Source organism: Hipposideros armiger, unplaced genomic scaffold, assembly GCF_001890085.2.
Source record: "Hipposideros armiger isolate ML-2016 unplaced genomic scaffold, ASM189008v1 scaffold_592, whole genome shotgun sequence".
NCBI classification, from domain to species: domain Eukaryota; kingdom Metazoa; phylum Chordata; class Mammalia; order Chiroptera; family Hipposideridae; genus Hipposideros; species Hipposideros armiger.
The window spans coordinates 531885-543923 of record NW_017731942.1 but is presented as its reverse complement, the minus strand read 5'-3'; the positions used below and the strand labels follow the sequence as shown (position 1 = coordinate 543923).

At 45.3% G+C, this 12039-nt stretch overlaps 2 protein-coding genes across 5 annotated transcripts in view; one reads left to right on the top strand and one right to left on the bottom strand.

Moving 5' to 3' along the window:
- The first annotated feature begins 231 nt into the window (after positions 1-231).
- SFT2D3 (SFT2 domain containing 3) lies at positions 232-3893 on the top strand. Its single transcript, XM_019624518.1, has one exon. It carries the CDS (start codon positions 1871-1873, stop codon positions 2522-2524), a length of 654 nt encoding a protein of 217 aa, XP_019480063.1. The 5' UTR covers positions 232-1870; the 3' UTR covers positions 2525-3893.
- Positions 3894-6091: 2198 nt separating this feature from the next.
- Positions 6092-12039, bottom strand: part of WDR33 (WD repeat domain 33) — an 87415-nt gene continuing 81467 nt past the window's right edge. For 3 of the 4 annotated variants that reach the window (XM_019624531.1, XM_019624528.1, XM_019624529.1), the window contains 4 exons: positions 9489-9685; positions 9284-9376; positions 8410-8625; positions 6092-6729 (listed from right to left, as the gene is read on the bottom strand). In XM_019624531.1, the coding sequence (XP_019480076.1) occupies positions 6500-6729; positions 8410-8625; positions 9284-9376; positions 9489-9685 (736 nt within the window). In that variant the 3' untranslated portion in view covers positions 6092-6499. The remainder of the gene's footprint in view (positions 6730-8409; positions 8626-9283; positions 9377-9488; positions 9686-12039) is intronic. The other variant, XM_019624530.1, reaches the window with a different exon arrangement.

Sequence of the window (12039 nt, the reverse complement as noted above, 5' to 3'; positions counted from 1 at the left end):
ATTTCTAAAGATTTTATTAGGGAAGGGGAACAGTGTTGGGGAATTGGGGAAGGGGAACAACCCAGTTGTCTTTCAATCATAGTTGTGGAGGGCGCAGCTAGCTCAGCTCCAAGCCCAGTCACCATCTGGCTGGCTGTCGGCAGCTTGCAGCCACTTAGGGAGCTCAAGGTGCTGTGTTTAATCTTAGTTGCAGACGGGCGTAGCCCACCTGTGGGAGTTGAACCAGCAACCTTGTTGTTAGGAGCATGTGCTCTCACCAGCTGAGCAGATCACTGGCCCATGTGGAAATCGAACCGGCGACGCTGATGCTCAGAGATTGCGCTCTTAAGCAACTAAGCCACTCGGCCAGCCCAAAACTTATTTTTAATAGTAGCCATATTAATGGTTTTTACCATGGCAAGTAATCAGATGATCACTATTATCATCAAGTGTGAAAGCATTTCAATCTAAAAATGGAACCAGAGAATATGAAATGGAGATTTTCACACATGTGCCATAAGGAAAATGAAACTTAAGAATCGAGAAACTGATTTCCTTTAAGTGCGTGTTTTACAAAAGACCAAAACTTATTTCCTACCAACGAACATCTGTCAAGAATCTCTCCCCATGCTCAAGCCAATGAATTTACTGCTTGGACTCTGGCTCGACTTCCCCCTCTTTGTACTCCTTGCCCATAAACATAGCTCACCCCCGACGCTCATCAAACTCTCCTGCAGCTTGCTACAGTTTGTGTTTCCAGAATTGTAATTCCTCTGCTATTTCCAAATTAACTTCGGGTAATTCAAACTTGCCTCGGTTTACCTCTTTATTTAGGTTGACAAAAGATAACAAATTGGAATGTATTTTGAAAAAGAATTGTAACTGTCAGGATCCAACCGGGGAAGCAGAAAATATTAAAAGGAGTTTAATGGGGTAAACTGGATACACAGGTCACAGAAAGACTGAGAAACCAGAGATGACAACAGCAGAAAGCCATTAATATCTACCTATTCCTAGGGTAGAGGAGGCTCTGAGAAAGAGCAGAGCATGTTGGAGTCTCTTCAGAACAGATGTGGAATTGACTGTGATGTGGATGAGCTTATCAGAGGGATGTGACAATGAGTCAGGAACCCGGGACAGGTGAACCAAAAACATACAAGGGCACCACCAAAAAGTCTCTGCTGGACATGGGGATTGAAGAAACCAAGACTATTATCAAGCCTCTGCTGAAATCGGGAACAGAAGAAAACCAAGTTAGTGGGTTAACTATATCAACTCCATAGCCTTCGCAAAGAAACCACCTAAATCCTCCAAGTCTGAACATTTTTAAAAATTTGAGATACCGTAACTGTAGATTAGCAAGCAGTTTTAAGAAATAATAGTGACCCCGTGTGCCCTTTACCAGTTCCCACCAATAGTAACATCTTGTAAAACTATGGCACATTACAACCAGGATACAGACATCCATAAGATGAAGATATAGTACCGGAGCATCTCTCTGCTTGCTAGATGAAATGCTGCCCAATTCACAAGTCATTTAATAAAGCCAATTAGATCTTCAAATTTAAGAAGATACCGACACCTCCGTCATGAAAGTCCCTATGTGCCCTTTTATAGCCACGCCCCAACTTTCAAGCAGACATGATCTATCCTGGCCGCAACAGCGCCTATACCGAACAATGAACAAGGTTGCGCACTCAGCGGGTAAGGGCAGAGGGACAGGTACAGCCTCCTGCCCAGGTTCAGGGGAGACATTAGATGTCGGCGAGGCTGCCCCGCCCCTTCCGCCACAGCCGACCAACAGTTGCCGGATGGGCGAGCCGCTTGACAGGAGCCGAAGACAACCGGAAGTGGGCAGCAGCTCTTCCCTTCCGCGGCTGCTGAGCCCAAAATGGCAGACCTCCACCGTCAACTGCAGGAGTACCTGGCGCAGGGGAAAGCAGACAGGCCGGCGGCCACCGAGCCGCTGCTCGCCGCGGGAAAGGCGGAGGAGCCCGAGTCGGGGGACCCCGGGCCGCTGGGGGCGTGGCTAAGCCGCGCGGGCCTGCGCTGGACGTGGGCGCGGAGCCCCACAGAGCCGGCGGCGGGTCCGACGTGCACACTGAGCGTGACGCGCACGCAGCAGCTGGTGGCGAGTGGCGTGTGCCTGCTGTTGGCCACGCTCTGCTTCGGCCTGGCCTCGCTCTACGCGCCCATGCTACTGCTACGGGCCCGCAAGTTCGCGCTGCTCTGGTCGCTGGGCTCAGTGCTGGCGCTGGCGGGCGGGATGCTCCTGCGGGGTGGCGCGGCGTGCAGGCGTCTGTTGCGCGGCGAGGAGGCGCCGTCGCGGCCCGCGCTGCTCTACGTGGTTGCGCTGTGCGCCACCCTGTACGCAGCCCTCGTCCTGCGTAGTACGTTGTTCACGGCGCTGGGCGCCTGCGCGCAGGTGGCCGTGCTGTTAGCTGCTTTGTTGGACCTACTACCTAGAGGCACAAGCGCCGCGCTACGCCTAGCGCTCGGGCGCCTAGTCCCGGGAGCTGGCCTCTCCAAGGTGCTGCCCGTGTGAGGAGCCCGGAGACGCGCCGTTCCGGAGAGACGCCGGGCCAGCCCCCGGGTCGCGCTGTCGGAAGAGGACGCGGGGCCAGCGCCGACGTAGCCAAGTTCCCAGACCGCGCAAAGACTGTCTACTGTGCCATCGAATCTGTAAATTTGGAGCGGCTGTTAAAAAACTGAGACACAGGCAGTTTCGGAAGATGCTCAATTTTAGCGTTTTGTTGTACATTCGGTAGCTTGCGCACTGCAAACGAGATTTGGTCGTTTATGAGTTGGTGATAATGCAGTGAAGCATTTGATAAATTGTTTTTTGCGCCTTAAATCGAGCCCAGACTGAAGAAAAAAAAAAGGCTCTCGTTTTAATTAGCTGCCCGTATGACTCCTCACTTTCCTTTTACTTTTTGTGATTTTAAAAATCCAGTGGTAGATTGTGGTTTACCTACCATACACTTTTTTTCCCCTTTGGCTCTTGGAAATTATTTTCCCTCCTTCAATGTGAGTGGATCCATAAGGGTATTGGATTAAATTTAGACATCGGATTTTTTTAAGTTCTTTAGTTAAAACGGTTACCTCGGTTTTTTCTGTTAGTGGAATTATAAATATGGTGCCTTGTAAAGTCAGAAGAAAATTGGTTCTGTCTTGACAAAAGCTAAAAAAAGGACGTGTTCTGCCCCAAGAAGCATGGTATCCAGTAAGGTACATGTAAGTGCTTTGAGAGGTCCCTGGGCAGAACTAGAGGATCCCTGGGAGACAGGAAGATAATTCTGCATCCAGAGTTCCCATGTTTAATGGAATTCATGGATTTCTACAAGGTCTAATTATATTTCCTAATTTTATGATCTGAACTGGAATTTACACTTTGTGGGCCAATCCTAATGTAAGATGCTTTTCATATCTAATTGCCAAATTGGCTTTCTAGGTTCAGCATTTACTTTTGTCTATGACTTTATTGCACACCTTACTTTATTGCCAGAAATATGGCAATATTTCTGATGAGTCTAGAAAACTACATTTTGTCACTAGCTATGTATTAACTAGAAAGTAAAACGTATTTAGAACTTTAAAATTCTATTTCGGTGGTCCTCAGTTCACATCAGAATTGCTAGAAGAGCCAAATTCTTGATCAATGCCATCAGAATCTCTGGGGGGGTGGGACCCAGGTACAAATACTTTTTTTCGAGCTCCCCAGATGATTCCATGTTCACCTAAGGTGGAGAACCACTTTTCTGTGCATCAGATTGTACAGTTTGAAAGTTTTCTGGGGCTGGATTCCAGTGTTGCGTAAACCAGGGTCTGGCAAACTTGCGACAGAAGAGCCGCCAGGGGTTGGCAAACTGCAGCTCGCAAGCCACATGCGGCTCTTTGGGTACATACATGTGGCTCAGAAGCAAAAGTGAAAATGAAAATAAAACTATCAGTTTGATTTATAATATTACTTTAAATTTTCCTTATTTGTAAAATTATATTTATGGCTCTTGAATTCAGTTTTTAAATTGTTGTTAGGGACTGGATTGGCTCTTCCAGGGGTTGGCAAACTTTTGAAATGGAACGTACCCAGAGTCGCATGTGGCTCGCGAGCCAGTTTGCCGACCACTGGCCTAAACTAAGGTGTGTTTAGGCAGCAGCAGAGCATTGCCTCTGCATCCAACCTCAAAATTGACATTCTTAGTTCCTGATGAGCGTCCTAAGCCCTGCCTCAAGAAGCGATACTAAAGTGACTGACATCCACTGTAGGCTTACAGGCAGGCTACTTCACACATCTCCCTCACAGTATTCTCTAAGAATACTGCCTTGTTCTGGGATTAGGAAATAGGGTTACCTACCTCAAGAGGGTGTTTGTAAGAACAAATGCACTGTTTTCAGGAAGCAGTTTATTTTTTTAACTAGAAAAACTTGTGTCATGCCTGCTCTTTCTACCCCTAGCTAAATATCTATTCTGTTTCTCTAGAACTTGCACAGCTGAAGATTTTATAATGTTTATTAGCACATTTTTATGTTGATGCTACTGTATGTCTAAAAACTATGTCTCCAACATTTTCTCAAGAATTCAACCACTGAAAATCTAGTTTTTATAAAATTCAAAGCACAATTATCTTGTATTTTGACTGATATTTTAAAATGCCTATATATGTATCTCGTAAGTATTTCATAAATATATAATGTAGAAATTTCAGTTTTTCTCAAATGCATTCTCAAAATGTGATCTGGTTATCTGCTTACTGAGGTACTGTGTTTTAAAGTTAAAGCCTAAAAGGTTAAGATGATAAAGGTCTCACCACATGAATCTTAAAAAAAGGAGCCTAACCTTGATGGGAGTTTGGTTTCTATATCCCTTTTCAGCTTCTCAGAATTTGATTACAACTTCTTTTTAAGCTATACCAGTGGAGGGCAAATAAAGAATATCCACAAACCTAAAGCACTCTTGAGCCTCGTAATCATGTTTTTACAAGTAAGGTACTGATAAGATGTTTTTAATTTCAAAATAAAGTGGAAATTATTCACTTGTAATCTCTAGATTTTAATACCCTAAAAAGTAATGTGAGTGGTTGCCATGTTTTCACTTTGCAGAAATAACTTAGCTTTTACCATTTTTTACATTAATAGAGAACCAGTTAAGAGTTTTTTGTGTACTGTCCAACTATGTTAGTATTCCTTTTCGAAGCAACTACTGAGACTTCCTTCCAGCACCACTAAATTTGCCAAGCAAACGTCTCCAGTGCCAAACTGAAACAGGCAATGTAATGAGATGTTAGGGCAACCACGGGACTGTTTTCAACAATAAAAGCTTTTTTTTTCCTTATCAAAATGTAAGGGTCAGTACAGAAAGTATGGCGTTATCTCAAACTGAACTTTTGCCATCCATTTCAAACTGAGCCAAATGTTCATTGCAAACTAAAGGAACTTGTGGACAAGAACTTCGTGGCTTACTTTGTTAGAACCAACCTCTGCCTTAAATGTTGGTGTTTCCACATAGCTGGTATAGAAGAGAAAGAAATTAAATTTTGCAAAATTGTTTTTAGATATTTTAGTCCATTCTTTTCCAACTTAAGCAATTTATGAAATGATTCACAGTAACCAAAAGGGTACATGTATTGGGTTGTCGGAAAAGTCATAACACATTTTTGCAACGAAAGAGAAACAAATATGTCATGACTTTTCCGACAACCCAATAGTTAATTCCTGGTTTATGTCAAGTTCCTCTCATCAGTAACAAGCCAACTGAAGTCTGAGGTGTGATTACTAGGAGATGCATCCAAGGGAGAACCAACCCCTACTTGGATAACCAGAATATTTTTTTCTTCAGAGTATAATTTTCCATCTGCCAGTGCACATCTGGGGCTTTGAATCTGTTCAAACTATGTTATCGTTTAAGGTGTTTCTCACTCTATTACAGAAATAACTGACAGAATGGCTGGATGAGAATGTGTTTCAAAACAAAAAGTTCACAGATGAAATTAATTTAGATGACTTAACGGTTCCCATCAAGTATGCTCACAATATAAGCACTAATTGTACACCCCTCAGCCAACTGGATGCAGTGGAAACTAAGGGTTTCCTTAAGGCAGGCACTTCACAACTATTGTTTTCTGTTAATTCTTGCATAAATCACATTCTGTATTCATACAAAAACGATGTTTTTTTCTCTGACAAACTGTACATATAGAAACATTTCCAACTGGACGTGAACTTAAATTTGTGGAGGTGCTCCTACTTTCGTGACGCTTTAAAAAAAGATTCCAGCTTTTATCTTCACAAAACAATGTGGGAGTTAGGGCAGTGAGGGTGGACAGGACAAAACAAATCCAGCTGCTGAGTAGCCAGCAGCAGTCTCTTCATCTCGAAGACTCATTAGGGGCTCCTGGAATTCAGCTGCCCCAGAAAGAGTGCAGGGCTACATGGTGCAGGCTTCCTTTTGTTTCTCTTGGTAAGTCCAAAAGGAGTTCTCAAATACTGTCCAGGGAGGCTGAGGGCCTTCAACCCCCAACTTCTACCGACCCCTTCCACCACCCCTTGAAGCTCCTCGTCTGGGTGGGCCAGAGTTCATGTTACTCCCTCTACCCCAGTTACTGCCACTCCGGGCCCCCCTAGAAGGGGTCCCACTGCCTGGAGGGCCCCCAAAAGGTTCATCTCTGTGGTATCCGTCATGGTGATCTCCATCCAAGGAGCTGGAGCGCCCGGATTTTGGCACTCTTTGGGAAGGTCCTGGGCCCCCTCGGCCTGAAATGAAACATTAATTTCACATGTAATTTTTGTATCAGAGACTGTTGTTACCTCCTGGTACAAACTTTTACTCTATGATGACAGTGGAACACTTCTGGATCTCTCTTTAAAGCAGCTGTGCCTCCACCCTCTTCCTGGCCACTGTCTCATTCCCATCCTGACTTTTCCCCCAAGGCTGTGTGGGAGACATGGAAATGCCCTGGGAGTCCCAACATACTGGGCTGTGTCTCTAGTAGGAAGCATGTCCACCCTCCTGGGCCACCAGAAAAATAATGGGGGAAGCAACTGTGACGTTGATTACAGTGCTCCAACTAGGGTAAGTGTGGACTATAGGGTCTTCCCACAACCATGTGGCACTTCTGACTTCCTTTTAAATAATCAGGGAAATATTTGTTCTAAAACAAAAGCATTGAAAAAAAAATAATAAAAAAACCAAACCCACTAGCTTTTAGAATGATTTCTCCCAGGGATAGTTTTATTTGTCCCAGACTTGGAAACACAAACCTTGAGGTATTAAAATTCTGGCTTGTAAATTTTGTTCTCATGAGATGATAGGATTTGGCCACATCTCCCATAATGCACTATCAGAAGATTATTGACAACTTTGTCTTACATTCTTTAATATTATTTAATCCGGTTAAGACAAAGTGGTTAGGAAAGCTACCAAAGGAGTAATTTTGGCTTCTTTTCTTACAAAGCACAACCTAGGCCTACTGGAAGGTGCCTGGGCAGAGAAGTCATCAGCTAGGACATCATTCCACACCAGCCACGTGGCCTCGGCCAGGGACCTACAAAGGTGTCCTGAGTGCTAGAGACCAGCAACAACATGTGTGCTTGGGTGGGGAGACCTATTGGTGATGTGAGGTAATTTCCGAGGGCTTTGCTCTGAGAAGAACTAAACAACTGTCTAGAACAAAAGCCAGATCTTTGTCACGGAGGCAGGCGGGGGCACATGGGCAGTCTTCCCAGCCCAGCCTGACCTAAGACTAGAGCTGTAGTTAGCATTTGGTGGCTACTGCTCTTGGCCTAAAGTTTGTGCCGCCTCTAAAGAGCCAAAGTTTCAAGTTGTAGAAATAATCTGTGCCCACACCCCCCACAAAAAAAATAACAACCACTTCCAGACCATGTTCCCCACAGTCTGTGACCGTGGGCACAAGCAGTGTTCCATCTGGGTCCAGGCTAAAACAACCCAGAACCTGGGAGAGGACAATTCTTTGGGCCACTGAAGACGCCTGCCAGTCTCAGCGGCCATCAGTGGGGAACACACTGGCCAGTTACAGCAGTTACAGCAGGAGTCTCACAGAAAGTACCATCAGCAGAGACAGTGCTGAGCACCCTGACAGAGAGCTGAACTTGAACAAAGTGATTTCTGAAAGTAAGTGGAGGAGACTGTGTGCAGGAGCTGAGCTCGCAGTCCCGTCTGAGAACTCCGACTGGCTGTACGCTGAGCATAAGCAAACTGCACTGCAACACACTTGGACACATGCGCCCTTCCACAGCCTAAGCCCCTGAGAGCAGAATGGAGAAAGGACCCTCGGAAACCAATGGGGACAGATGGAATGGGCAGACCCTGGGTGGGGCTGGCCTGGAGATGAGGCCTCTGATGGCTCCTGCAGCCCTCCTGGCAGGGCTATGGCATCCACAGCTCCCAGAACTAGAATTGTGGCCTCCACTTACCTTTGCCTCCACGATCCTCGGAAGGAACCCCTGGGGCTTCGATTTCTCTGTGCTCAGAGGCCGCTGGCCCATCATGCCAGGGGCGCTTTCGGGGTGGCAGGGATGCCATGTCCATGCCCTGGAGAGAAGAGGACCGTTCTCTGCTAGCTGGGGAGTGACCGTCATGAGGGGGATGCTCTGGGCGGGGGGTATCACGGAAGTGTTCATGACCTGGCCCTGAAACACACAGACGCCAAAGCTAAGAATGTGACAGTCCCATTACATTCAAGTACAGTGTGACCAACAGCAGGTGGGAATTATACCACTAAGGATAAGGAGCAACTGAGAACCACCATGCTTTCAAGAAACACTCGCTGAATTACCCAGCAGGAATAAGTCATACCATGAGCACATAAAAAAGGTAAAAATTAGAAATCAACATACCTCCTAAATAAGAGGCAGGGTAAGGTCCAGAAAAATGGATCTCAAACTTTTTAGACTTTACACTTAAAAATTATTGAGGACCCCAAAGGATTTCATTTTTGAGAGTTGGATCTAATATTTGCTATTTAGCAATTAAGACTGAGAAAACTTTCATTTAAATACATTTTTTTAAAGACAAAACAATTTAGTGAGAAGAGTTCTGTTGTTTTATATTTAGACAAACCCCTTTAATGTCTGGCCCAGTAGAAGAAAACTGGTTTTCCCCATCTGTTTCTACATTCAAGCTCCTGTGATAGAATGCTATTGGTGAAGGATATGAAGACAATCCAACCTCCCATGGAGATGAGCTGGAAAAGAGGAGACCTGGTGGACCCCTGGGAAGGTCTCAGGCCCCAGGGATCCTAGGGCCACACTGTGTGAACCATAAGCCACAGGCAACCCCTTTCCTTACCTGGGTCTCTATTTCCATCCCAGGAATCTGGTTTCCGTCCTCCTTCAAAGCGAGGGAACTCATCAGGAGTGGGAAGTAAACCTTTCCTTCCTCCTACACAATGGAACAAAACAACACCACACTCACAGACTATTTCAGATGAGTTCCCAACCTCTTCCTCTCTGCCCTGCCCTTCCCAGAGCCGATGTCCTCAGCACCCGCTCACCTCGAGGGGCACCCCGGCCTCGTCCCCGCAGATCTCTTCCTCGGGCGGCTTCATCAGAAGCATCAAAACTCTCCTCTGGACCAAAGTCTTCAGGACCAGAAAAACCATCCCTTCCTCTTGGGGGAGCAGCACGGCCCTCATGCCTCGGGGGTGCTCCTCTTCTGAAGCTGTCAGGAGAAACACAGCACAACGTCCACCTAATGGAATACCTTGCAGCTCTAAGTTCATGTTTCAAAGAAGCATAATGATGTGAGAAAGTATGATACAACATTAAATGTGGGGAAAACAAAGTAAAATTATGTATTTTTTAGAGTACACATTTTACAGTCCCATTATAAGCAAAAATGGCAAGTAAACATCAGAATGGACAATTATTTTGATGTTCTTTCAGGCTTTTAGGAATAATAAGAGCAGTGAGCATTTTTAAGTGCTGACATCGTGCCAAATGCTTTGCATATATCATTCATTCCATTTCATCCTCACAACCACATGAAGCTGCTACGACGGTTAACTCTGTCTACCCACAATTACAGAGAGGTTAAGTCACCCCTAACTAAGTGTGCACACTTGAACTCAGCCAATCTTGACACCCCCACCCAGCCCAGCCTCCTTACCACTGCCTCCCAAATACTTTTCATTATCATTTACATCTTATAATGAACATTTAATACCTATACAATCAGAAAAATTGGGTTACAGATGCATGCCTGCCAACTGTACTAGGCTCGTTTGGGGAATCTGCTCTGCCACCTGCTCTGGCCCAGTCTCATTGGGGGTGGCCACTCACTTCACCAATGGCCCGCTCCACAGCTGACTGGTGTGAGTACGCATATGGTTTACGGACAGCCTGGTGCCCCGGTGGGCAGACAATTTCACCATCCCTCAGGAATTCTGGAATGGGAAACCAAGCAGGCCAAGTGTCGCTGAAGCCGGGCCACTATGAGGGTGCACCCGCACTGTGGCCCCATGGGGAGCAGGGAAGGTCCATGAACACACCAGGGGAGTGGGGGAGAGGGTCATAAGGGGGCTGGGCATGGCACCAGTCCTCCTGCCCGCGGCTTCCTCATAGGCCAGGCCTTCTGCCTCCATTCCGTTATCTTTTACTCCATTGTACTGTGAAAATTTTCAGACTTAAAGTTCAAAGAATAGAACAAGCCCATAAATTCTTCACCTAGATTAATCAGTTCTTAAGATTTTGCCATATGTGCTTTATCTTCTCTTTATCCACGTATTTACAAGTTAATTTTCTAAACCATTCTCAAATCAGCTGCCAACACATGATGCTTCATCCCTGAGTACTTCAGTATGTTTCTTCAGGGAACAGGACTTTCTCCTCAATAATAATAATACTACCGCTCTAAATAACATGTAATACTATTTAACATACAGTCTCATTCAACTTTCTCCAGCTGTCCTAAAAATGTCCTTTACAATTGTTTTTAAATGTAGATTTCAGTTATGATCACACATTGTGATTCAGTGTCATGTCTCTCTGGTATACTTTAACCTAGAACGGTCCACCTCCTACATTTTCTTTCATGACCTTGAAATTTTTTTAGGGACCCTCCAGGTGTATTATAGACTGTACCACAATTTACATTTCTCTCTTTGTTTCCTCATGATTAGATTCAGATTAAACATTCCTGGCCGAATTACTCACATCCTCTCAGTGCTATCATTCTCTTTCCTTGTTTATGATGTAAAAGTGGTGTAATAACCAAATCTCACTGTTGCAAAGGCACATTTTCTCCTTTGCAATTAAGTCATCAGTGGAGTGATACTTTGGCCCTGAGACTACCGTTTCCCCACAATCTTTTACTAATGGTTTCAGCATCCACTGATGACCCATGCCTGAATCAATTATGCCACTGATTGCTTATAAAAGCAGTGACATTCTATCAGTCCTACATTTAACACTTGGTGTTTTACTGTGAAAAGCCCTTTCCCTTTTCCACTCCACCACCCCAGCTCCTTTTAATAACTTTCTTGGTCATAGGGTAACGTATGAATCACACTCCTGTAAGCCAAAGGGGTGTGACCAGCACACGTGCTGAAATAACAGTCAAGGTAAAGGTGGCATTGGCCAAGAGGAATGAGTGGGGTGGGAGAGGACAGCAGAGGGCACTGTTTCCCTCAGACAGATTTCGGGAAGAATCCCCAAGCACAGCAGGGCTCTTCTTTTGTTCAGGCATCCATTATATGACTGTCGTAGTTACATAAGGACAGACAGAATCTAATGTGACCAATTAGAAAACAGCTCCTGTTATGGACTAAATGTCTATGTGCACCACAAAATTCTTATGTTGAAGCCCAAACCCCAATGTGATGTATTTGGAGACGGGCCTTTGAGGGGTCATGAGGGTTAGATGAGGTCGTGGGGGTGGGGCCCTTGTGGTGGGATTAGAGCCCTTCTAAGAAGAGACACCAGAGAGAGCGCTTGTTCTCTCTCTCTCCTCCATGTGACAGCACAGGGAGAAGGTGGCTGTCTGCAAACCAAGAAGAAAGGTCTCACCAGAACCCATGCTGCTGGATCTTGAACTGGTACTTCCAA